The sequence below is a fragment of the Rhinopithecus bieti genome, unplaced genomic scaffold, assembly GCF_001698545.2.
Source record: "Rhinopithecus bieti isolate Rb0 unplaced genomic scaffold, ASM169854v2 scaffold_19708, whole genome shotgun sequence".
Classification (NCBI taxonomy): Eukaryota; Metazoa; Chordata; class Mammalia; order Primates; family Cercopithecidae; genus Rhinopithecus; species Rhinopithecus bieti.
This window is the reverse complement of record NW_016810765.1, coordinates 248,968-276,307: the sequence shown is the minus strand read 5'-3', so window position 1 is coordinate 276,307 and position 27,340 is coordinate 248,968. Positions and strand designations below refer to the sequence as shown.

General features: G+C 40.1%; 1 protein-coding gene and 1 long non-coding RNA gene across 2 annotated transcripts in view; one reads left to right on the top strand and one right to left on the bottom strand.

Moving 5' to 3' along the window:
• LOC108542646 (uncharacterized) overlaps window positions 1–20,285 on the bottom strand; it is a 41,039-nt gene extending 20,754 nt beyond the window's left edge. The window contains exon 1 of the long non-coding RNA XR_001889326.1: window positions 20,214–20,285. This is a non-coding gene — a long non-coding RNA (uncharacterized LOC108542646). The remainder of the gene's footprint in view (window positions 1–20,213) is intronic.
• A 110-nt stretch (window positions 20,286–20,395) lies between these two features.
• CUNH9orf40 (chromosome unknown C9orf40 homolog) lies at window positions 20,396–26,735 on the top strand. Its single transcript, XM_017892722.1, has 2 exons — window positions 20,396–21,144; window positions 25,112–26,735. Exons 1-2 carry the CDS (start codon window positions 20,719–20,721, stop codon window positions 25,268–25,270), a joined length of 585 nt encoding a protein of 194 aa, XP_017748211.1. The 5' UTR covers window positions 20,396–20,718; the 3' UTR covers window positions 25,271–26,735.
• The last annotated feature ends 605 nt before the right edge of the window (window positions 26,736–27,340 follow it).

Below are 27,340 nucleotides of genomic sequence, written 5' to 3'. Positions count from 1 at the left end.
ATCAATGATAGACTGGATTAAGAAAATGTGGCACATATACACCATGGAATACTATGCAGCCATAAAAAAGGATGAGTTCATGTCCTTTGCAGGGACATGGATGAAGCTGGAAACCATCATTCTGAGCAAACTATCACAAGGACAGAAAACCAAACACCACATGTTCTCACTCATAGGTGGGAACTGAACAATGAGATCACTTGGACACAGGGTGGGGAACATCACACACCAGGGCCTGTCGGGGGTTGGGGGGCTCAGGGAGGGATAGCATTAGGAAAAATACCTAATGTAAATGATGAGTTAATGGGTGCAGCAAACCAACATGGCACATGTATACCTATGTATCAAACCTGAATGTTGTGCACATGTACCCTAGAACTTAAAGTACAATAATAATAAAAGAAATATTTACATACATATGAAGACACAGAAAAAGGAAAGGGAGTTGCACAGAAAATAAAGAGGCCAGTAACTGCACACACTTTCTTTCCAAACTCAGTACCTTGGTTATATTAATTTACCTTCTATATTATTAACCAATTATTATGTAGTATGTGTCCTATCTACTATGTTCATATTTTAAATAAAATCAGAAATGTAAAAAAAAAAAAAAAAAAAAAGTTTATGTTCTTTGCCCTCTTTTTAATGAGATTATTTGTTGTTGTTTTACTCTTCTTGGACTTCCTATATATTCTGGATATTAGTCCCTTGTCAGAGAAATAGTTTGCAGATATTTTCTCCCATTCAACAGGCTGTCTCTTCAGTCTGTTTATTGTTTCCTTTGCTATGCAGAAGTTTTTTAGTTTAGTACGGTCCCACTCATCTAATTTTGTTTTTGTTGCCTGTGCTTTTTACGTCCTAGCCATAAAATCTTTGCCTAGATCAATGTCCTGGTGTTTCTCACATGTTTTCTTCTAGTAGTCTTATGCTTTCAGGACTTATGTTTAAGTATTTACTCCATCTTGAACTGGTTTTTGGTTGTGGCGAGAGGTAGGGGGTCCTCTTTCATTCTTCTGCATATGTATATCCAGTTTTTCTAGCACAATTTATTGAAGAGGGTGTTCTTTACCCAATATTCTTCACACCTTTGTTGAAAATCAGTCAGCTATAAATACACGGATTTCTTTCTGTGTTCTTTGTTTTGCTCCACTGGTCTCTGTTTCTGTTTTTAAACTAATACCATGCTGTCTTGGTTACTATAGGCTTGTAATATATTTTGAAGTCAAGTAGTATGATGCCTCAAGCTCTTTTTGCTCTGGATTCCTTTGGCTATTTGGGCTCTTTTTGGTCCCATATGAATTTTAGGATTGTTTTTTCCTATTTATGTGAAAAACTGCATTGGCATTTTGATACAGATTGTATTCAGTCTGTAGAATGCTTTGGGCAGTATGGTCATTTTAATAATATTAATTCTTATGATCCACATGCTTGGGATGTCTTTCCATTTGTTTGTGTCCTTTTCAGTTTCTTTTATCAATGTTTGGGAGTTTTCCTTGTAGAGGTCTTTCACCTCCTTGGTTAAATTTATTCCTAGGTATTTAAAATTTTTTTTAACTATTTTAAGTGGGATTGCCTTCTTGATTTCTTTCTCAGCTAGTTTATTATTGGTGTGTAGAAACACTACTGATTTCTGAGGCCGGGCACTGTGGCTCATGCCTGTAATCCCAGCACTTTGGGAGACCAAGATGGGGAGATCACTTGAGCCCAGGAGTCCAAGAGCAGCCTAAGCAACATAGCGACACCCCATCTCTAGTTTAAAAAACCAAAAACACTACTGATTTTTGTATGCTGATTTTGCATCTTACAACTTTACCAAATTTATTCATCAGATCTAAGCATTTTTTGGTGGAGTCTTTAGGTTGTTCTTCTAGATACAAGATTATGTCATCTGCAAAGAGGTACAATTTGACCTCCCCTTTGTTAATGTGGATTGCTTTTATTTATTTATTTAAAGTTTTAAAAAAGTTTAATGGAGCCAATAAGGCATATAAATTATGTTCTGGCTGGATGCATTTATTTCTTTCATTCGCTTGATTGCTCTGGCTGGGAGTTCCAGTACTGTGTTGACTAGGAGTGCTGAAAGTAGGCATCCCTGTCTTGTTCCAATTCTTAGTGGAAAAGCGTTCAGCTGTTCCTCATTCTGTATGATGTTACCTGTGTGTCATATATGACCTTTATTATGTTGACATCCATTTCTTCTATGTCTAGTTTGTTGAGAATTTTTATCATAAAGGGATGTTGAATTTTATTAAATCCTTTTTCTGTATCTATTGAGATGATCATACAGTATTTGTCCTTCATTCTGTTGATGTGATGATGTGATGTAGCACATTTATTGATTTGCCTATGTTGAATCATCCTTGAATCCCTGGGATAAATCTTAGTTGATCATGGTGTATTATCTTCTTGATATGTTGTTGGATTGAGTTTGCCAGTATTTGTTGAGGAGTTTTTTTTTTTTTTTTTTTTTTTTTTTTGAGATAGAATCTCTCTTTCACCCAGGATGGAGTGGTGCAGTGGTGCAATCTTGGTTCACTGCAACCTCCACCTCCCAGCTTCAAGCGATTCTCCTGCCTCAGCCTCCTGAGTAGCTGGGAGTACAGGTGCTAATTTTTGTATTTTTAGTAGAGACGAGGTTTCATCATGTTGACCAGGATGGTCTCGATCTCCTGCCCTCGTGATCCACCCACCTCGGCCTCCCAAAGTGCTGAGATTACAGGGGTGAGCCACCCGCCCAGCCCTGTTGAGGAGTTTTGTGTGCATGTTCTTCAGAGATATTGGCCTGTACTTTTTTGTTGAGTCTCTGTCTGGTTTTAGTATCAGGGTTATGCTGGCCTTGTAAAATGAGTTATGGAGAATTCCCTCTTTAATTTTTTGGAATAGTTTCAGGAGAATTGGTGTTAGTTCTTAGAAAGTTCGGTAGAATTTAGCAATTAAGCCACCCAGTCTTGCACATTTCTTTGTTGGGAGATTTTTTAAATTACCATTTCAACTTAATTACTTGTTATTGGTCTGTTCAGGTTTTCTATGTCTTTTTTATTCAATCTTGGTAGGTTGTATATGTTCAGGAATTTATTCATTTCCACTAGGTTTTTCAGTTTATTAGTGTTTACTTGTTAATAATATCTGATAATCTTTTATATTTCTGTGGTATCAGTTGCAATGTCTCCTTTTTCATATCTTATTCTATTTCTTTAGGGTTTTCTAGGTATACAATCTCTTTTTTTCTTGGTTAGTCTAGCTAACAGTATCCATTTTGTTTATCCTCTTTTAAAAGCCAACTTTTCTTTATTTCAATAGTTTTGGGGTTCAGGTGGTTTTGGTTACATGGAAAAGTAACCAGAAGTATCCATGGTTATATGGATAAGTTCTTCAGTGGTGATTTCTGAGATTTTGGCACACTCATCACTCAAGCAATGTACATTGCTTTCATACCAATATGTAGTCTTTTATCCCGCACTGCCCCCCCGAATCCCCAAAGTCCATTATATCATTCTTCTACCTTTGCATCTTGATAGCTTAGCTCCCACTTATAAGTGAGAACATGCCATATTTGGTTTTCCATTCCTGATTACCTCACTTAGAATAATGGCCTCCAGCTCCATTCAACTTGCTGCAGAAGACATTATTGTATCCCTTTCTGTGGCTGAGTAGTATTCCATGGGGTGTATATACCACATTTTCTTTATCCATTTGTTGGTTGGTGGGTTACTTAGGTTGGGTTCATTATGTTTGCAATTGTGAACTGTGCTACTATAAACATGCATGTGCATGTGTCTTTTTCATATAATAACTTCTTTTCCTTTAAGTAGATACCCAGTAATGGGATTGCTGGATCAGGTGGTAATTCTACTTTTAGGAATCTCCATACTGTTTTCCATAGTGGTTGTACTAGTTTACATTCCCACCAGCAGTATAAAAATATGCCCTTTTCACCAAATCCACACCAATATCTACTGTTTTTTGACTTTTTAATTATGACCATTCTTGCAGGAGTAAGGTGGTATCATTGTGGTTTTAATTTGCATTCCTCTGATAAGGATGTTAAGCATTTTTCATACGTTTGTTGGCTGTTTGTATATCTTCTTTTGAAAATTGTCTATTTGTGTCTTTTACCCATTTTTTGATGAGATTATTTGTTTTTTTTCTTGCTGATTTGTTCAAATTCATTGTAGATTCTGGATATTAGTCCTTTTCCAGATGCATAGTTTGCAAATATTTTCTCCCACTGTGTGTTATCTCTGCTATTTCTTTTGCTGTGCAGAAGCTTTTTAGTTTAATTAGGTCCCATTTATTTATATTTATTGTTGTTGCATTTGCTTTTGGGGCCTTAGTCATAAGTGTTTGCCTAAGCTATCGTCCAGAACAGTTTTTCTGATGTTCTAGAAATTTTATGGTTTCAGGTTTTAGATTTAAGTCTTTGATCCATCTTAAGTTGATTTTTGTTTAAGGTGAGAGATGAGGATCCAATTTCATTCTTCTACATGTGGCTTGCCAATTTTTCCAGTACCAGTCATTGAATAGGGTACCGCTTCCGCAATTTATGTTTTTGTGTGCTTCATCAATGATCAATTAGGTGTAAGTATTTGGTTTTATTTCTGTGCTCTCTATTCTGTTGCATTGGTCTATGTGCCTGTTTTTATACTGGTTCCATGCTGTTTTGGTAGCTTTAGCCTTATAGTACAGTCGAAGTTGGGTAATGTGATGCCTACAGATTTGTTCTTTTTGCTTAGTATTGCTTTGGCTGTGCAGGCTCATTTTGGGTTCCATATAAATTTTAGGAGTTTTTTCTAGTTCTGTGAAGAATGATGATGATATTTCGATGGGAATTGCATTGAATCTGTAGAATGCTTTAGGCAGTGTAGTCATTTTCACAATATTGATTCTACCCATCCATGATCATGGAATGTGTTTCCATTTGTGTTATCTATTATTTCTTTCAGCAGCGGCTTGTAGTCTTCCTGATAAACATCTTTCACCTCCTTGGTTAAGTATATTCCTAGGTATTTTATTTTTTGCAGCTATTGTAAAAGGGATTGAGTTCTTGATTTGATTCTCAGCTTGATTGTTGTTGGCATATAGCAGTGCTACTGATTTATGTACACTGATTTTGTATCCTGAGACTTTACTGAGTTTGTTTATCAGATCTAGGAGCTTTTTGGATGAGTCTTTAGAGTTTTCTAGGTATACAATCATATCATCAGTGAACGTCTATGGTTTGACTTTCTCTTTTCCAATTTCGACGCCCTTTACTTCTTTCTCGTTTGATTACTCTGGCCAGTTTTGCTTGTTTGTTTTGTTTTGTTTTTTTAAGATGGGGGCTCGCTATGTTACCCCGGCTGGTCTCAAACTCCTGGGCAAAAACAATCCTCCCTTCTCAGCCTCCAGATTAGCTAGTATACAGCCTTCCACCACTGTGCCTTACTCTTTTATCTATTTGTTTAGTTCTCCTCTGATCTTTATTATTTCTTAACTTCTACTAATTTGGGGTTTGGTTTGTTGCCTTCCTATTTCCTTGAAGTACATCATTAGATTGTTTGAAATTTTTCTACTTTTTTGATGTAGGTGTTTATTGCTATAAACTCCCTTCTTAGCACTGTTTTTGCTGTATCTCACAGGCTTTTTTATGTTGCTGTTTTAGAGACAGGGTCTTGCTCTGTCACTCTGGCTGTAGTGCAGTCATGTGATTGTAGCTCACTTTAACCTTGAACTCCTGGGCTCAAGTGACCCTCCTGCCTCAGCCTCTCAAGTAGCTAGGACTACAGGTCCTACTACACCATGCCCAGCTAATTTAAAAAATGTTGTTTGTAGAGATGGAGTCTTGCTGTGTTGCATAGGCTGATCTTAAACTACTGACCTCAAATGATCCTCCGCCTCAGCCTCCTGAAGAACTGGGATTACAGGCATGAGCCACTATGTCCAGCCAATATGTTGTGTTTTAATTTTTATTTGTTTCAAGAGATTTTTTGGCCATGTGTGGTGGCTCACGCCTATAGTCCTAGCACTTTGGGAAGCTGAGGCAAGATGATCACTTGAGCCCAGGAGTCGAGACCAGGCTAAGCAACATGGCAAGACCCCATCTCTACAAAAAATTAAAAATTAGCTGGGCATAGGGACACACAGCTGTGGTCCCAGCTACTAAGGAGGTTGATGCTGGAAGACCACTTGAGCCTGGGAGGTTGAGGCTGTGGTGAGCTATGTTCGTTCCACTGCCCTGCAGCCTAAGCAACAGAGTGAGATCCTGTCTCAAAAAAAGTTTTCTTTTTAATTTCCTTATTAATTCCTTCCTTGACCCAGTGGTCATTCAGGAACATATTATTTATGTTCATACAAATCTATGTATTTGTACAGTTTCCAACGTTCCTCATGCTACTTCTTTTTTTTTTTTTTCTTTTTTCTGAGACAGAGTCTCACTCTGTCACCCATGCTGGAGTATAGTGGCACCATCTCAGCTCACTGCAACCTCTGCCTCCTGGGTTCAAGCAATTCTCCTGCCTGAGCCTCCCCAAGTGGCTGGGATTACAGGTGTGCACCACCATGCCCGGCTAATTTTTTGTATTTTTAGTAGAGTTGGGGTTTCACCATGCCGACCAGGCTGGTCTCGAACTCCTGACCTCATGATCCGCCTGCCTCGGCCTCCCAAAGTGCCGGGATTACAGGCATGAGCCACCGCGCCCAGCCCATGCTACTTATTTATTATTTTATCCCATTGTGGTCTAAGAAGATAACTGATATGATTTCTATTTTAAAAATTTGTTGAGACTTGTTTTGTGGCTTAACATATGGTCTGTGCTGGAAAATGCTTCATGTGCTGATGAGGAGAAAGTGTATTCTACAACTGTAGGATGAAACGTTCTGTTTAGGTCCATTAGTTCTAAAGTGCAGTGTAAATGTCTCTTAATTTTCCATCTAGTTGGTCTAATTCTGAAAGTGGTATGTTGAAGTCCCAAACTCTATGTTACAGTCCATCTCTCCCTTTAGATCTAATATTTGCTTTATATATCTGGGTGCTCTAATGTTGGGTACATATATAATTGTTATATCCTCTTGCTGTGTTGATCCACTTATCATTATATAGTGACCTTCTTCATCTCTTTTAACAGTTTTTGACTTAAAGTCTGTTTTATCTAACATTGGTATAGCTACCCCTTTTTTATTTTGATTACCATTTGATTGGAATCTCTTTTTCCATGTCTTTACTTTGTCTGTGTATGTTCTTACAAGTAGGCAGCTTATAGGTGGGCCATGTTTTTTTTAATCCATTCGGCCACCCTGTAACTTTCAAGTGGTAAGTTTAATCTGTTTACATTCAAGGTTATTATTGATATGTGAGAGCTAATTCCTGTAATTTTATTACTTGATAGCTACTTGTTTTATATATCCCTTGTTCCTCTCTTTCTCTCTTATTATTGTGATTTGGTGGTTTTCTGTAGTGGTAATGTTTGAGTCCTTTCTCCTCATTTGTGTCTTTGCTCTACCAGTGGGTTTTGTAATTTTTGTGTTTTTATGGTGGTGTGCATCATTTTCCTTCCACGACTCTCTTAAACTTATTTCTTGTAGGGCTCACCTAGTGTGATGAATTCCCTCAACTGATGCTTATTTGGGAAAGACTACTTCTCCTTCATTTATGAAGGATAACTTTGCTGGGTGTAGCGTCCTTGGCTGGCAGTTTTTTTTCTCAGCTCATTGTCTATACCATCCCATTCTTTCCTGGCCTGTAAGGTTTCCACTGAGAATTCTGCTTAGCCAGTTGGGGGATCCCTTGTAAGTGACTAGACACTATTCTCTTGCTGTTTTTGCAATTCTCTGTCTTTGACATTTGACGACCATGTGCCGTGAAGATCTCTTTGAATTGCATCTGTTTGGGGACCTCTGAACTTCCTGTATTGGATCTTTAAATCTCTTCCTTGGGAAGTTTTCAGCTACTGTTTCATTAAATGGATTTTCTCTCCCTTTTCTCTTTGCCTTCTGGAACACCAAAAATTTGAATATTGGTCATTTTATGGTGTCCCATATGTCATGTGGGCTTTGTTCATTCTATTTTCTTTATTTTTATCTGACTGGGTTATTTCAAAAGACCTGTCTGCAAGTTCTGTAATTCTTTGTTCACTTGATCTACTCTATTTTTGAAGGTTTTAAAGGTGTATTGTATTTCATTCAGTGAATTCATCAGTTCCAAAATTTGGTGGTTTTTTTTCATGATTGTTATGTCTTTGGTAAATTTCTCATTATTTTTTGTATTTGTTGTGTGCTCTTCTATCTCACTGAGCTTCTTTAATATCATTACTTTGAATTCTTTTTCTGGGACTTCATAAATTTCTTTTCCATTGGAATCTGTTGCTGGAGAATTATTGTGTGCCTTTGAAGGTGTCATATTTCCCTGCTTTTTCGTGTTTGTTGTGTCCTTACATTTTTCTCCACATATCTGGTCTAACAGTCACTTATTCCGATTTTTTTGGATTTGTTTTCATAGTGGAGGACTTTTTCCTGAAGATGTATATGTGGTGTTGGTTGGGTAGGGCACTGTGCCAGTCTAGGCAAACCTGTTCCCAGGCTGCCTGGTGGCACATGGAGGTATTGGCTCTCAAAATGGTACCTTGCTGTAGCTGCTTAGCACTCAGGGTGTGCAAGACTCAGCCTTAACTCCCTTTCTGGAGCAATACCATCACATGGTCTTCAAGCAGCTCCCTAAGTTAGTCTCACACAAGGATCGAGGGGGCTTTCCTGTGGTTAGGATTGTAGGAGTCTGCAATAAAAAATGTGGACTGCGGCCGGGCGCGGTGGCTCACGACTGTAATCCCAGCTCTTTGGAAGGCCAAAACGGGCTGATCACGAGGTCAGGAGATCGAGACCATCCTGGCTAACACAGTGAAACCCCATCTCTACTAAAAATACAAAAAATTAGCCGGGCGTGGTGGCGGGCGCCTGTAGTCTCAGCTACTCGGGAGGCTGAGGCAGGAGAATGGCGCGAACCCGGGAAGCGGAGATTGCAGTGAGCCGAGATCGCGCCACTGCACTCCAGCCTGGACGATAAGCGAGACTGTCTCAAAAAAAAAAAAAAAAAAAAAAATGTGGACTACTGGGGGGGGTCTATCCCTTACCCTTTCCCTTCATTGGGAAGTCTCTACAGGCTCCCAGCCAATCCCAGCTGAGCAGGCTGCCTCACCTCCCTCTCCTTCCTTGTTTTAGGTGTTTCCTGTTCACTTCTCTGTTGAATTTTAGTGTTCTCTCCTAGATAACCTATTCCAACTGTGATTATCTATTCACTATTTTGGTTCTTTATGGAGGTGAGTACTAGATGCCTCTAGTCAGCCATCCTGAAGACTGATGGGTCTTGTTTTTTTATTCAATCTTATGTCTTTTAATTGGAAATTAGTTTACATTTTAATGTAATTATGGATATGGTTGAATGTAATCTCACCATTTTGCTATTTTCTACTTGTCCCATTTTCTTTTTTCTCACTTTCTTTTGGATTGAGTAGTCTCTTGATTTTATCTCCATTACTGGCTTGTTATAGCTCTTTATTTAAAAAAAGGTTTCAGTGGCTTCTCCAGGTTTTAAAATATGCATGTTCAACTTACACAAACTTCAAATGGTATACCACTTCATGTATAGTTAGAAGAACCTTGCAACAATATACTTCCAATTTCTCTTGCATCATTTATGCTATTGTCATACATCTTAATATGTGTAATAAACCCCAGAATACAGTGGTAATATTTTTGCTTTAGACTAAATTATTTAACAAAAAATCTTTTATATTTATCGTCATTTTTGAATAATTTTCTGGTGTGGGTTGCTTTAAAAATATGTCCACAAATTCTTCAATACTCCTACCTTGGGAACAGCCTAATTCCCATTCCCTTGAGTGTGCGCTGTAGTAATTTACTAAATGAATAGAATGTGGTAGAAATGTGTGATTCTAAGGCTAGGTCATAAAAGACATTGCACCCTCCATTTTCTCTCCGATCTCTGGCACTGGGGGAAGCCAGATGACATGTCATGAAGATACTGAAATACCCCTATGGAGAATCCCACTTGGTGAAGAAGTTAGGCCTTCTCCAAAGAGTGGTATGAATTGAATGAGTTTGGAAGTGGATCCTTCACCCCAGGCAAGCCTTCCTATGATTACATACCCAGCCAACTACATAATTGTAACCACATGAGCCACACTGAAACACCCAGCCAAACTGATGGTGAATTTCTAACCCACAGACTTGAGAAAATGTTGTTTTAAGTCACTTAAGTTTGGGGATAACTTGTTATAAAGCACTAGTCATTTCTTCATTATGTATCCAAGTTTCTATTTGCCATCACACTTCTACCATAGGTCTGCTGACAGTGAATTCTTTCAGCTTTTGTCTAAAAAGCCTTTCTTTCATCTTTTATTTTCAAAGATTTATTCACAGAATACAAAATTGGGGGTTTATTTCTTTAAATATGTCACTCTGTTATTTTGATGAGTACTCTGCTATAATTCTTATCTTTGTCCTTCTGAGTGTGTTTTTTTCCTCTGGCTGCTTTAATTGGTTTTGGTATTTATCCTGCTTGGTGTTCTCTAAACTGGTTAGATCTGTGGTTTGATGTTTTGTTATTATTTCTGAAAAATTCCTTGCCATTATCTCCTAAAATATTATTTCCTGTTTTCTCTTCTCCTTCTGAGACTTTTATTACATGTATGTTAGACTGCTGGTTATTATTCCATAGCTCCTGGGCACTGTTTTTATTGTTTTTGTTTTGAAGGCGGAGTTTCACTCTTGTGCCCAGGCTGGAGCGCACTGGCAGGATCTCAGCTTACTGCAACCTCTGCCTCCCGGGTTCAAGCAATTCTCCTGCCTCAGCTTCCCAAGTAGCTGGGATTCCAGACACCTGCCACCATGCCCGGCTAATTTTTGTATTTTTAGTAGAGATGGGGTTTTGCCATGTTGGCCAGGCTGGTCTCAAACTCCTGACCTTAAGTGATCTGCCCATCTTGGCCTCCCAAAGTGCTGGGATTACAGGTGTGAGCCACCGCACCCGGCTTTTTTGGTTGTTATTGTTGTAATTTTTTTCTCAGTGTTTCAGAATGACTTAAGTGTATCTTCCAATACATTGAATCTTTCCTCAGCTATCTCCGTTTTACTAATGAACCTGTTGAAGGGATTTTCATCTCTGATATCATGCTTTTTATTTCTAGCATTTCCATTTATATTTTTATAGTTTTCATCTCTGCTAAAACACCTGGCATCAATGTGTTGTCCTCCTATTCCACTATATCCTTCAATATAGTATATTAATGTTAGTCCTTAACTGATAATTCGAATTTTATCTGAGTCAACTCCAAGTCTTGTTCTATTAATTGCTTTATCTCTTGACAAGGTTTTTTTTTTTTTTTCTTTTTTTTCCTTGAGTCTTATAATATTGAATTTCATTTATCGTGTGTAGAAAAAAACAGAAACTGAGGTAAACAGTATTTATGTCTGGTTATAAATGTATGCCTGTTAGGCTGGAATGGGAAGTTGTCAGTATTGTAAGAAGCTGAGTTTATGTTTTCTTACTGTTATCTGCAGCACATCACAGATTTCAAATTCCTCTAGCAGTGAGCTGTTCCTGTGCGCTTAAGGGGCAGGATGCCAGAGGGTATTTTTCTCAATGTTCCACTCCCTCTCCACCTTCCAGCTGTCTCTGTATGCCTTTGCTCCCAAGATGTTCTCTCTCCATGCTCTTGCCCCCGCCCCAGAGGTAGACTGCATTTTCTTGTTAGTCTGTGTTAGGCTCATGGTAGAGACAATAAGGAATCTTTGTTGTCTTAGCTCAGCCTCAGTCTTACGCAGGCTTTGTGCACCTGGCCTCAGAATTGTGTCTTTCTTAGCATTCCTATCATTGCTCCTCATGTATTTATGCCTGGTCTTCAGCGGGAATTTCCTACTCCTCTCCCAGTAGTAGTATCAGTGGAGGATGCTAGGTGCCAAACTATTTTCTGTCTCTCTCCTCTAAATTAAGATTTGTGCTTCTACTTTTTCTCCTTAAATGAAAGATCTTTGCCTTTGTCCTTCCTTCTGAGGCAGAGGGGTTTTGCCTCTGTTCCTCCCACAAAAGCATGTTCTGCCCTGAGAAAATGTTAACCCTCCATCAGTGGCTTAAGGCTTTCATTTATAGCAGAAAATGAACCAGGGAAACAGGTGGGTATTTGTGCCTATCCCCAACCCAGGGGCAGCTATACCATATATCTTTGCTTTCCAGGGGGGATCGCAGCAGCCTCCTGCTATGTATGCCCCCACACTCTCTTAAGCACCCAATGGAATACCATGAGAAAAACTTATGAGTGAAGATGTGACGACTGCTACAATCTTATGGTAAAACTTGAAAGGTGAAGAGTTGCTTTTTATAGTTAGGCAAAAAAATTCTTGATGGAATCTATTCCTGATAAAGATGCTGTGAACACTACTGACATAACAAATAATTTAGAGTAATACTTAAATGTAGTCAATAAAGCAGTGGTAGGGTTTGAGGACTGACTCCTGTTTTGAAATAGTTCTTCTATGGATAGAATGCTATCAAACAGCATCAGATACTTTTGTGAAAGGATGAATCAATTGATGCAGCAAACTTCATTGTTGTCTTAAGAAACTGCACAGCCACTCCAAACTTCAGCAGCCACCACCCTGATCAGTCAACAGCTATCAACACTGAGGCAACATCTTCCATGAGCAAAAAGATTATGGCTCACTGCAGGTTCAGGTAACTGTTAGCATCTTGTAGCAATAAATTACTTGTAAGTAACAGTATGTACTTTTTTGATATGCTATTGTATGCTTAATAGACTATAGTATAGTGTAAGCATCACTTTTTATTTTTTGAGACAGGGTTTTGCTCTAGTGCCCAGGCTGGAGTGCAGTGGCACCATCTGGGTTCACTGCAGTCTCTACCTCCTGGGTTCAAGCGATCCTCCTGCCTCAGCCTCCTGCGTAGCTGAAATTACAGGTGTGCACCACCACGCCCAGCTAATTTTTGTATTTTTCTTTTTTGGGGGGGATGGAGTCTCACTCTGTCACCTAGGCTGGAGTGCAATGGCACAATCTCGGCTCACTGCAACCTCCGCCTCCCGGGCTCAAGGAATTCTGTCTCAGCCTCCTGAGTAGTGGGGATTACAGGCACACACTGCCACGCCTGGCTAATTTTTTTTTTTTTTTTTTTTTTGTATTTTAGTCGACACAGGATTTCACTGTGTTGCCCAGGCTGGTCTCAAACTCCTGAGTTCAACTGATCCACCCACCTTAGCCTCCCAAAGTGCTGGGATTACAGGCATAAGCTACTGCCCCCGGCCAGCATAACTTTTATTTGCACTGGGAAACCAAAAAATTTGTGAGACTCACTTTGTTATGATAATTGCTTTATCGTGTTGGTCTGGAACTGAACATGCAGTATCTCTGAGAAATGCCTATATATTTGTGACCAATAGAGTCTATTGTGCACCTTTTTTGTTATATTTTGACAATTATTCTATATCCATAAATACATATCTACTTCATTTAAAAAGCACAGCAGGCTGGGCATGATGGCTCATACCTTTAATCCCAACAATTTAGGAGGCCAAGGCAGGCAGATCACCTGAGGTCAGGAGTACGAGACCAGCCTGGCCAACATGGTGAAACCCATCTCTACTAAAAATACAAAAATTAGTCAGGCCTGGAGGTGCATGCCTGTAATCCCAGCTATTTGGGAAGCTGAGGCAGGAGAACTGCTTGAACCCAGGAGGCAGAGGTTGCAGTGAACCGAGATCGTACCACTGTACTCCAGCCTGGGTGACAGAGCAAGACTCTGACTCAAAAAAAAAAAGCACAGCATTCCATTATACATAAAATACATATTATATTGATTATACTAAAATTACTAATATAATACACAATATATGCCATACTTTACTAATAACATTCAGTTGTTTTCAATCTTCTGCTATGCAGCATTATACCACAATATAATAATCCTGTACACAGTTGTTTATGTCTATTGTCAGTAGATATCTGGAGTATAAGTTCCTAGAGTTTCTGAATGTGTGTGTGCATTTTTTAATTTTCACAGATACTGTCAGATTGCTCTTTTTTTTGAGACAGAATTTCGCTCTTATTGCTGCCCAGGCTGTAGCGCAATGGTGCGATCTTGGCTCACTGCAACCTCTGCCTCCCTGGTTCAAGCAATTCTCCTGCCTCAGTCTCCCAAGTAGCTGGGATTACAGGCCTGTGCCCCTACGCCTGGCTAATTTTGTATTTTTTAGTAGAGATGCGGTTTCACCATGTTGGTCAGACTGGTCTCGAACTCCTGACCTCAAGTGATCCACCCTGCTCGGCCTCCCAAAGTGCTGGGATTATAGGCGTGAGCCACTGTACCCTGCCCAGATTGCTCTCTTAAAAGGTTATACCAACTTACACTTTAAAACAAGGAGAGCATCTGTTTCTGCATATCCTTACCAACAAAATCACATATTAAAATTTTAATAACCAATATGATACAAACATTGGTAGCTGCATATAGAACACTGGAGATATGAGGACAGTCCCCCTTGAGTAATCTTCAGAGTACTACTGATCAGCGCATGTGTGAGAAAGCGAACCATGACCAGAGAAAAAAAGCACCTGAAGTATTAGAACAGTAGCCAGGGCCCACACAGCGCCAGAAGAGTGTTACCACACCCAGACTATAAAACCTCAAAAGGTGTAGGGCACTAGGTGTGGTACAGAGAAGTCTTGCTTTGGTAATGTGGAATCATTAGCCCTAGACTAAAAAAAAAAGCTCAGGTCCCACTTGACAAATCTTGTAAGCAAGATCCAAATGGGTCAAACTATGTCTATGTACTTAACAGCATCCTAGAATAAATCTCAAGAATACTTACTGAAATACAAAAATACTTAGCACCCAACAAAGTAAAACAATATCTGGTGTCTGATCAGACACTACCAGGTATGCTGACAAACAGGAAAACATGACCCACAGAGAAGAGAAAGATCAGATGAACCCAAACCAGAACTGACACAGATGTTAGAATCAGCAGAGAGCATTAAAACAGAGTAACTGTATTCCATATGTTCAAAAAGTTACCTAGACTTGGAAGATAGAAAAAAAGACCCAAATTGAACTAGAGATGAAAAGTACATCATGTAGGATGAAAAAATAGTGTGTGGGGTTAACAGCAGATAAGGTACAAGAGAACGAACTAGTGAACTTGAAGAAACAGACACTACCCAAAACAAAACATTGAGAAAAAGGCAGCACTGGCTTTTTTTTTTTTTCTTTCTGTCCTTTGCTCATGCTTTTGCTATTTTGCACTTTTGGACATTCATAGTTGCTATTACATCTGACCAGGATCACATGATTTGCCCCTCACTTTCCTCAGGTCTTGGCCCAAAAGTCTTGTCAGAGATGCCCATCTTGACCTCTTATTCCTCTTATCCTGCTTTATTTTTATTTCTCCTCAGCACCACCTGATAGATGTACTTATTTATTGTCTGTCTCCCCCAAGATTCCTTGGACAGTCATGGGGTAGGGATTTTTGTTTTACTGTTGTAATCCCAGTGCCTAGAAATTGTCTGGTCTGTAGAAGATGCTTAAAATATGTATTCAAAGAATAAACTGAGTGAATGTGATTATTAAAGAATACAATTATAATTTTGGTATGGGTACCTGTATAGATGACTGATGACACTGGAGGATGGAATATGAGATGCCTACGGAACACCCAGGTGGAAATAATGGACACTCATTCAGGCAACAAATATTTACTGAGCACCTAACATGCTAGTCACTTTGAGTATATGAGTGGGGACAAAACCCAAAAAACAAACCGGAACTCTACCTTCAAGGAGCTTACTTTCTAGAAAGGGAAACAATAAGAGTAATAAGTAAGTGAAATAAATAATAGATTAGAAAGTAATCATGCTATGGGGGAAAAGAGGGGAATCAAGAGTCAGGAGAAAGGTAAAGTGAGTTGCGATTTTAAATAAGGTGGTTAAGGTAGACTCATGAGAAGTCACATGGATCTGATGCTCAGAGGAGAGGTTTATCTGTTAAACTGGCAATAATTTGCCCTAAAGTTTTTGGGATCAAATGAGATATGTAAAAGGTCTGGCAATTAAAAAAATTTAAACTACTTCCACACCCCACGCTGCTGTGAGGCTTCAGTTAGTCTGAAACACACAAGTTTAAAGATAAGCAGAATAAGTTTGAGTGTATTCCTTTTTCAGTAAGAAGAAAAAAAGTTTCCCTTCTTTGTTGCTTTGTTGTAACTAATGACTTCTGAGTTATTATCCACAAAATTATGGGATATGTAGAACAGGTAGAAGATCCTATTAGGTCAATAAAAAATGCATTTGGATAGGGCGGGGGAGGGGTGCAAGGTGTTTATGTTTTACATAAAGTACTACAATGTTAGCTCGAAGTAGACTGTAAAAAACTAAAGATGTATATGAACAGTCCTTATGACAACTACATTATTAATTCAAAGAGGTATAGGTAAGTAAATACCAATAGGTTAACTTAAAAGGAAATTCATAATGATGGGAGGAGGTAGAGTAACAAAGAAATTTTGAAAGTATTTCAAACTGAAAGATAATAAAAATACAACATACCAAAATTTGTAGGATGTAGCCAAAGCAGTGCTACAGGGAAAGTTATAGCTTTAAATGTTTATTTTAGAAACTAACAAAGACGGCTGGACGCGGTGGCTCACGCCTGTAATCCCAACACTTTGGGAGGCCGAGGTGGGTGGATCACCTGAAGTCAGGAGTTTGAGACCAACCTGGCTAGCATGGTAAAACCCCGTCTCTACTAAAAATGCAAAAATTGGCCGGGTGCAGTGTCACGCACCTGTAGTCCCAGCTACACGGGAGGCTGAGGCAGGAGAATCGCTTGAACCTGGGAGGCAGAGGCAGCAGTGAGCCAAGATCGTACTACTTCATACCAGTCAGAGCGACTGTCTCCAAAAAGAAATTAACAAAGACTAAAATCAGTGACCTTAGGTGCTATCAGAAGCTAGAGAAAGAAGAGCAAAGTAAATCCAAATGTAGTAGAAGCCAACGAAATGGGAAAAAGAGAAACTAAGAAAATATTCCAACAAATTTGATGAATGAAATGGACAAATTCCTTGAACAAGTGGATCTGGTACTATTTACAACTTAGGGTAAACTAATTTCAAATTCTACTTACGCAGCCTTTAAAAAAAGAAGCCAGAGCAGCAACAAAAACTCAGAAAATGTTATTTAAAAAGAATATTGTCTACAAAATTATAAAGTGCCTAGGGATAAACTTAACAAAGATATAAGCTCTTTATGGTGAGAAACATAAAACTTTGTTGACAGGTATTTTTAAAACTTAAATAGTTACATTCTTGAACAGGAAGTGAGCTTGGTATTGTAAAGATAACAATTCTTCCCAAATTGATCTATAATTTCAATGCAGGTATAACCAAAATTCCGAAAGGATAACAGAAGGTTGCAGAGGATGCTATTAGGGAAGAGCAAAGGGCCAAGTATAGTTGTCACACCCCTGAAGAACAAGATGTCAAAGACTGCTCTTAAAACTTTGATCGTCTTGATTGTGCTTATGGTTTCACAGGTGTATGAATGTCAAATTGTACACTTTATATGCAAATTATTGTATGTCATTTAGACCTAGGTAAAGCTGTTTTAAAAAACAAAACAGAAACAAAAACGAAAAAACCTGGCAAAACAAGCCTGGGCAACATAGTGAGACCTAAAAATAAAAAATTAGCTGGGTGTGGTGGCACAAGCCATAGGCCAAGCTACTTGGGAGGCTGCGGCAGGAGGATTGCTTGAGCCAGGAGTTTGAAGCTACAGTGAGCAGTGATCACGCCACTACATTCCAGCCTGGACGACAGAGCAAGACCCCATCTCAAAAAAATGTATTAAGGCGGGCGTGGTGGCTCATGCTTGTAATCCCAACACTTTGTTTGGGAAGCCAGGGCAGGTGGATTGCTTGAGTTCAGGACTTTGAGACTAGCCTGGGCAACATGGCAAAACCCTGGCTCTACAAAAAAATTTTAAAAATTAGCTGGGTGTGGTGATGTACACCTGTAGTCTCAGCTACTCAAGTGGCTGAGGTGGGAGGATTGCTTGCCCCTGGGAGGTCAGGGCTGCAGTGAGCTGTAATCATATCACTGCTCTCCAGCTGGGGCAACAGAGCAAGCCCCGTCTCACAAAAAAAGAAAAAAAAAAGTTATTTAGCAATATACATACAGATGGAGAAGTTAAAAAGCAAAGGAATGATTAACTCAGCATTCAAAACAGTAATTACTGGGAGTGAGGAAACAGAAGGGTATGTGCCAGTGGGGAAGGGGTGCATAGGCAGCTTGTCACATTCTAATACAGGTAGTATTCTATTTCTGAAACAGAATGCTGTGTGTCTTACTATCACTCTTTTAACTACACGTGTATTTTATACAGCCTTTTGCATATATGATAAATTTCACAATTTTGAAAAAACGAGCGTCTGTAAAGAGGAACACAAAAGAATCAACCATTAGCTAAACTATACTCATTATTTTGGGGCCCTCAAAACCTTTCAAACAGCACCTGATGGCTACGATTAAGATCTTTCCTGCTCATTTAAAAATGGCAAAACTCTTCCTGTTTGAGACAGACGGGTTTTCAATTTATTTTTTTCTGGAGACAGGGTCTCACACTGTCACCCAGGCTGGAGTGCAGTGGTGCAATCTTGGCCTCTGCCTCCAGGGTTCAAGCCATCCTCTCACCTCAGCCTCCCCGGGACTACAGGTGCAAGGCACCACCTCTGGCTAATTTTTGTATTTTTTGTAGAGATGGGCTTTCACCATGTTGGCCAGGCTGGCATGGAACTCCTGGGCTCAGGTGATCTGCACACCTCGTCTTCCCAAAAGTGTTGGGATTACAGGCGTGAGCCACCACACCCGGCTGGTTATCAATTTCAAACAAGAAAAGTAAAAACCAAACAGAAAAGCTATTACTTACTACCCTAAGTTAGTACATTTCTGTGCTTAATTACTAAATAATTAACTTGTCCTCTCACAACCACCTTGAGGTGCAGAGGTACAGGGTAATTAGTACTGAGATAGTACCTAGCACTAAAATAGAATTATCTTCCTTGCACACTTTTTCTACAGAGGATGATAGTTTTTCCCTTCAAAGCACTGGTAACAGTCTTATTTTCTTCCTTCCATTTTTGCTTACTTGGTTACTGTCTTTATCAAACTATTAAAATAGTAAATACTACCAGATGTGGTGGCTCACACCTGTAAACCCAGCACTTTAGGAGGCCCAGACAGGAGGATCGCTTGAACTCAGTGGGGCCTGGCTGCAGTAAGCCGTGATGGCACCACCGCACTCCCACCTAGGCGGCCGAGAGAGACCCTGTCCCCAAAAAAATAAAAAATAAAAAGAATAAAATAGTAAATATACTGCAGTTGTCTCCACCTCACTTCACCTGACAACACTGTTTTGCTGTAATGCCCTTGGAATCTTGATCTGACCACCGCCCAGAGTAAGCAGGGAACTCAGGTTTCCAACATAATTTAAGAGCTCAACAATTTTAGGTTTCATTTGGAAAGGACAGCTGTGCTTCAGGCTTGGTTCTTGCCAACTACTCAGCTATTCTGGATGCGCTGCACATCTTGTCTGCAACTTCCTCCCTAAGTTTTTAATCAAGAGATCTTCCAGGAATGTGGTGCCTGCTTCACTCTCCACAGCAGCTGCGCAAAACATAGACTTCGATTTGTGTGTGTGTTTTGTATATTAGCTTTAACTACTTCCCTCAGCCCGGACTTCCCTTCAGTCGTTTGTTTTGAATAACAACCTACTGTGAAGCCTCTTAAACACTAGTTTACTTAAAGTTTGTATTATCCTTTCTTTCCTTTTTTGTTTTTGATACGGAGTCTCACTCTGTTGCCCAGGCTGGAGTGTAGTGGTGCGATCTCTGGCTCACTACAGCCTCCACCTCCCAGGCTCAAGTGAATCTTCCTCTTCGGCCTCCTGAGTAGCTGGGACTACAGGGAGGGGCAGGCCAACAAGCCTGGCCTATTTTTGTATTTTTTGTAGAGACGAGGTCTTGCTATGTTGCCCAGGATAGTCTGGAACTCTATTATATCTTTGTCTTAATCTCATGGAGACGCCCCCGTGGTCACTGACTGGAGGAAGGAAATACATATTTTAAAGGCCTTAAATTTCCTATAGAAGGGTCTAGAACGTACCGCGCTGTACCGAACTTAGTAGTAAGACCACCGCCAAACCCCTGAGGAAACAAGATCACGCCCCTCTGCGGGCCGCTGGATCGCGTCTTTAATTAATCCCGCCGCCGCCTTCCCGCCTACCCCCGGGCACGCACTTCCGGTCGCGAGGGCGCTCGGGAGCGCGCCCCGCGAGCCTCCACCAACCAGCGGCTCCGCCTTGCCACACAGCGTGCGCGCGCGCACGTTGTGCGCAGGTTCGAATCTCCGCCGCTTCGCGGTTGCTTCTCAACGTCCGGGCCGCATCTCGGCGGCGGCGAGGGCTGAGCGCTGGAGCTGCCTCCGAGCCGGAGCCCCAGCCCTGGCTCGTGCCCGAGCCGCCCCGCCCCACCCCCTCCAGCGTCCTGCCGCCTCCTCGCCCGACTTCGGCCTATCCCTTTCTCACGCGCTTAGTCCTCGCTCTTCGCCCCCGCAGCTATCGGCATTCGGTCTCCCGCTCCTGGCGGGCTCCGCCCGAGCCTCTGGGCCCATGGCCAAGCGGCGTGCGGCCGAGCCGGTGACGTTCCACGTGCCTTGGAAGCGGCTACTGCTCTGCGACTTCGCTGAGCAGCCGCCGCCACCGCCTCTCTGGATACGGCCGCCCGGGGTCGCGCATGCTGGGCAGCCCCTCAGCGTCCCCGGGCAGCACCGAAAGCGCAAAATCGACGCAGGGACCATGGCAGAGCCCTCGGCTTCGCCCAGCAAGCGCCGTGACAGCGGGGACAACAGCGCCCCGAGCGGCCAGGAGCGTGAGGACCACAGCCTGGAGACGGGCGATCCGCCGCAGCTGCCGCCGCCGCCCGTGGGGCCGGGGGAGGAGCTCCCGGGCGCCCGGCCCCGGGGGGCGGTGGCGACGACGGGGGCAGGGCGCGGCAGGACCCCCGCGGGGAGGACTTGGGGGGTCGCATCGCGCCAGGTAGGGGGGCTGGCGGGCGGGTGGGACTGAGGGGCGAAGGGGCTTGCCTTTTCCCCTCACACACAAAGCGTCCCGGTTCCCACTCATGACTTGTGTAGGTTAAGACGCCTGAGGGGGGGAAAAGAAGGGGTCACCGCTTCGGGAGAGGATGCCGACTGCCAGAAAACACCCCGAGAGTCCGATGGGCAGAAAGCACTGGGCTGGGCGAGGGGAAAACAGATCGTGGTCTGGAGCGGTAGAAGTGGCCTTAGGCGTCAGCCCCGCGCTCCGTAAAAGGAAAACGGGACTGTGAGCACTGTGAGGACGCTGACTGTGAAGGGATAGGTTCAGCCCAACGACAAACGACAAAGGTGTAGAGGGCCTTCCTGGGTTTAACGATGATTAGTCTAGAATTCGGGATAGAATTCTTTTTCTAGAGGAAGACCAGTGTGGTAGCCGTCGATTAATTGGACGTCCTGCAAGCTGGTACAGCTTCTGGAGAAAAGGATGGACCGCCATACCTTGGGCAAAGCTTTGTTTTAACTCATAATGTTAAATCTGATCCTAGGCAAAAGTATCGTTGAAAATTAATTTGGGGGTGGGGCGTGGTGTCTCACGCCTGTAATCCCAGGACTTTGGGAGGCCATGGCGGGTAGATCACCTGAGGTCGGGAGTTTGAGACTAGCCTGGCCAATAGGGTGAAACTCTGTCTCTGTTAAAATACAAAAATTAGATGGGTGTGATGGTGCACACCAGTAATCGCAGCTACTTGGGAGGCTGAGGCACAAGAATCATTTTAACCTGGGAGATGGAGGTTGTAGTGAGCCGAGATTGGGCCACTGCACTCCAGCCTGGGCAACAGAGTGAGACTCTGTCTCAAAAACAAAAAAAAGAAAATTAATTTGGGCCTTAAGGCGTATATGGGAATCATTGGGGGGTTCCTATTCAAGACATGAGCCTGCCTTATCTCTGCACCTGAGAATCCTAAGATCTAGGCATGCCTCGATTTGCCTACATCTCTGCTGCCCAGCCGCTAGCCAGTAAGAACACCTGAAACGTGACTAGTCCAAATGGGAATGTGCTCTAAGTTTAAAATACGCACGAAATTTCGTGGGTTTAATACGAAATAAAGATAAAATAGCTCAAAATTTTATATTGATTACACATGAAATAACTTGGGTATATTGAAGAAAATAAAATTAATACCAGAAGTTTCTTCTACGTTTTAAATACCGCTACTAGAAAATTTTAAATTATGTTTTTAGAGCATTATATATTTATTGGACAGCTTTGGTCTAGACTTAGGAATTCATACTGCTTTTTCACAGTCCTGCAGTGACTTACCAGAGGACTTGGAAGATGAAGAACCACGTACAGGTTTCTCAGAATTCTCTTCAGCTATCTGATAGCATCCACCTAACGTTTTTCTGTTTTCTTAAGTATCTTATGTCAGGGTTTTCAAATGCCTTTCCAAAAAAAAAAAAAAAGAAATTTCTTAGGCATGACTTGTTCATGTGAAAAATTCAATAAAATAACGAGAGTTTTCTAGTTGGGCAAGACTTTTTTTTTTTTTTTTTTTTTGCCTATGAGTGAAACATGAGCCTTATTTAAACTTTTTTTTCAAATTGCTCTCAGATATTCAAAATCAACTGAAAACAGATGGATAGTCTTCTAAACCTAATGGATATGGAGATTAGGGACTGTGTAGTTTGAAAACTTTTTGAAAGCTCTTCACACCATTTTAGTGTTCCACTCATGCATAGGCTTGTCATCTACCAGAATGCACTATCTAGGGTATGCCACACAGTTGATAAGAGGGAAATATGGAAATGACAGTAGGCAAAGAGTAAGAGTACTCTAGTAGCCTGAAACGTGATGCTTGCTTAGAGTCTTAGACTCAACTGTCTCTTCCCTCACAGCAGTGACTAGATCTGGCAGCTCTGTACTTCTATGGTCGCTGCAAGCACATGACAGGGAAAAAGGTTGGCTCCAGGGGTTCTTTCTTCACCAAGACTAGTCCCCTTGTGCTCTTTGTTGTTTTTAAAAAAAGAGTCTTGGGGTCTCGCTCCCATGCCCAGGCTGGAGTGCAGTGGCACCATCCTGGCTCACTGCAACCTTAGCCTCCTGAGCAGTTGGGACTACAGTGCACGCTACCATTCTGGACTAATTTTTTTTTTTTTGGTAGAGATGGGGTTTTGCCGTGTTACCCAGGCTGAGCTCAAGTGATCCTTCCGCCTCTGCCTACCAAATTGTTGGAATTACAGGCGCAAGCCACCGTCAGGCCCTCTTTTGAGGAAAGCCCAGTAACACTCCTAGTTTCTTCTTTTTGTTGGATTTGTTCTGGAGCCACTTCTTTTTTGCAAACATGCTCTCTCCAGCTTCTGTTTTCCTTCCTGCTTCCAAAGACACAGGCTTTTGTTTTAAAGATTTTATACCTGATTACCAAGGGAAAATTGAATATAACAAAAACAGAGATGTAAAACAGTTAAATACAGTAAATGCCTGGTTTCTTTTGTGCTCAGAATAGGGCTTAAGTCCCAGCCCTCACCCTTGGGACCTCATTTAGGAAATACTACCTCAAATACCTTTTTTCTACATTAAGAATGCAATCTAGGCAGGATAATGTTATGTCATTTCTGTCCTGGAACCTCAGAGTATTTCCTGTTTCAGATGTTTTTTAACTAGAGAAATAAAATCAGGTATTCATTAAATATTCATGTATTTTTTTCAGGTTGGTGTCACTACGTAGACTCACTGCCCTGTCAGTGTTGACTCAACTGTTAGTTTTTTGTTTGTTTGTTTTTAATAAATTGAGATGGAGTCTTGCTATGTTGCCAGGGCTGGTCTCAAACTCTGGGGCTCAAGCGATGCTTCTGCCTCCCAAAGTGCTGGGATTACAGGTGTAATCATGCCCAGCCAACTGTTAGATATTCTTAACAGAAAGTAAGCAGAAATGTTTTAAGGAGACAGTGATTAATGATTCATTGGCTTATTGGGATATAATACCTAGCAATATTGAGCAATTACTATGCCAAGCCTGAATTTTTACCACAGTCCTCCATTTTATCAATAAAGTCAAGATCAGATTTAGTGAGCGGTCGACTTATCTTGCAAACCCAGGTCTGTCTGGTGGCAAAGTTTGTGTGCCCTTAGTCACTAGGTTTTACTAACATAATTAAAAGACTTTTTTAGTCCGTGTTTATAAGTAGATAATTTGTACAGTAGATTTCCCAAAAGGCAGAGAACTAGAACCTTGTTTTTAACCCCATTTCTTTATTAAAGTGAAATTTTTCTTGATATCTTTTGACTTATGTGTTTATCTCAATATTAAGAAATTCCCCCAAAACTTAATTCTTTAAGGCTCAGCGTAGAAGACAATGAACTTCCTAATGAGACTTTCTTACAGACCTGTGCTGTCCAGCACAGTAGCCACTAGGTCATGTGGCTATCAAGCACTTGATTTTTTTATCTTTAACAAAATGATCAGTTTAACATTTTCTTGCTATTCATCTAGTTTATAACCTAATACTTTTTTGAAGATTTCAAAATATTTTAGCCTATGTAAATATCTTAAAATACCAAACCTTAGGAACAAGACCAAAAGTAAGTTATAAGGAGTGTGTGTTTGTATTTTTAAAATAAATTCTTATTTTCCTTATTGAAAGATAAAAAATTTTAAGACTGTTTTAGATAATTTTCTTTAGGTGAAAATGGGAGAAAACTGTGGAAAGAGATGCTCTTGGAGGAAATTCCTTTAAATTTAACGAATACTTTCACAAATTGTAAATATTAAAATGCACAGATTTGATTGAGTTCATGAAGTACTTAGATGAGACAAAATTTAAAATGTATATTTGTTAAAAATACAAAACAAGACTACAAAATCTTATATGAGTTTGCCTTTAAAACACATTTGTTTTGTGAAAAAACCTTAATTTTTTTCTAAGCTACTGATGCACGTTCATCTCTCTCTTTTTTTTCTCTGAAGCATAATGACGAATTTTGGCAGTATAATACCTTCCAGTACTGGAGGAATCCTTTGCCACCTATTGATCTGGCAGACATTGAAGATTTAAATGAAGATACCCTGACAGAAGCAACACTTCAGGGCAGGAATGAAGGGGCCGAGGTTGACATGGAGTCCTGATGTAAGGAGCTGAAGCAGTGGGATTGGCTGATTTCAGGAGATGTCTCTAAATGAATTCTCGTATTCTTAAGGGAAAAGTTATTTTCCATACTTGAAGTTATATTTCCAAACCTGAGAAATGAAGAAAGATTGTTCTGATATTAAATACCTACAGTTACTACTGAACCTCTTATTAAGGATTTGTCAAGGATAGAGTACAGTTGTTGGGGAAGTATTTTATGTATGCATTCTTAGAGCAAAAAGTTTTGTTTAAATTCTAGAATTGAAGGTACTGATCTTATAAAAAGAAATTCTAGCAGTTTTAGAAATAGGTGGGAAAAACTCAAATATTCTATCTGCACCAAAAAGTTTATTTGTAGTACATAAAATGAATATGTATAAAATGTTTTATAATAACTTAATAAAGTACTTTCTAATACATTCTATTGACTCTGTTAGTTGAACAAATAGCTGACTTGAACATCTATGCAAACTTAAGATGGGCGGGATTGTTGTAAATGCTATTGTTTTAAAAGAGCTTTCTAAATGTAAAGTAGTGAGAATTTCAATTTGGGTAGCATGTTTGCATAAGTTCCAATATTTGATGTTTGTTAAGCTCTACTATGGGCAACTGAAGATGGATAAAGAACAATGAAAACTGAGTTGGTGCCTGCTTCCCCCTCTTTTCCCAGGATTAGAGGAAAAAATTTATTATATGATCAACTTCTTGGTTTTCAATTGCTTCGAGGCATGGTGTTATTCCTTATTATTTTAGACCTATAGTTCTCAACACTGACAGCACTTGAAAAATCTTTGCCTGGGCCTCACTCTTGAGAGATTCTTGTTTAATAGTTCTAAGGTGGGTCTTGGATATAACTATTTTTTTAAGCACCAGTCCTATTTCCCTCCATTTTTCTCATGTGCAGACAGGGTTGAGAACCACTAGACTAATGGTCGTTTTTCCTGTTTAAAGGAGATAACTAATTTGAGCTGAAGCAATGCTTCTTAGTTAGCTTTGTTTTTGTTTTGCTCTGTTGGTGGCTTTGTTACAACTGAATTATTGTGTTATTACTATTTCATTGTTAAAGAAATAAAGTAAGCAATTTGTGATGTGAGTATCAGTGATTAAGTTAACTAACTTTTGTACTGCATCCAGAATGTTGGTTTTGTAATTGAATAACTGGTTCTTGCTTGTGTTTTTTGTTGCTGATGACATTAGATCCAAAATTGAAGAAAAGTGGTAAATGCCATTGAGAGGGAAAGAGAAAAACTTGATTTTTTTGTGTACTGAAGGATTTAAGAATGGGTTGACATTAATAAGAATGTTTTAGAACAGAAGACAAACTGTATAGCATTGTGGTCAGACATGGTTCAAAGTCTTGTACTGCCACTTCCTACCTATGTAACTTTAAGCCAGTTATTTTTCATTTCCAAGCCTTGAATTTCTCACCTGTAAAATGAGAAATAATAAATAGTATCTACCTCAGAGACTGTTTATTGTCAAGCAATGTTATAAGTACTTTACTTGCATCATCTTGTTTAGTTCTCATAACAACCTTATGTTAAGGTAGGTTAAAAAAAAACATTAGAATAAACATGCTCCCTATAGTTAAAGTTTGTCACTGCCTCTAGAAGTTTCAGGATAGAAATTGGAATTGAAACTTTCAGCTTATGATATTTTCAACTTATGATGGGTTTATCAGGACATAACGCCATGGTTAGTCAAACATACTGAATTTATATCACTTTCACACTGTGGTAAAGCTGAAAAATCCTGTCAAACCATCAAGTCAGGGGCAATCTATATATTGAAAAGAGAAAGAGTTAAAATAATTCCTTTAAAAAAGTTGTTTACTAAGTAAACTTGAGGTAACAGCAAAATTTCATTGTGGATAAATTGAGGTAAAATGTAGGTTTTTAAATGTTTTATAACTCTTCACCCTAATTTCCTAATGTAACACCTTAAATTACCACAGTGCAATTATGAAAATCAGGAAATTAACATTGATAAAATTATCTTGTATGATTATGAGGACATGGAAAGAATGACTTCAGATAACTCTTAAAGGATATATGTCAAAAACCTAAAAA

What these genes read in the sequence shown, in the direction of transcription:
- CUNH9orf40 (XM_017892722.1), top strand. Translation starts at nt 20,719, where the DNA reads ATGGCCAAGCGGCGTGCGGCCGAGCCGGTGACGTTCCACGTGCCTTGG. An exon ending in GGGGGGTCGCATCGCGCCAG is followed by an intron (nt 21,145 to 25,111) that starts GTAGGGGGGCTG and finishes TTTTCTCTGAAG; the next exon opens with CATAATGACGAATTTTGGCA.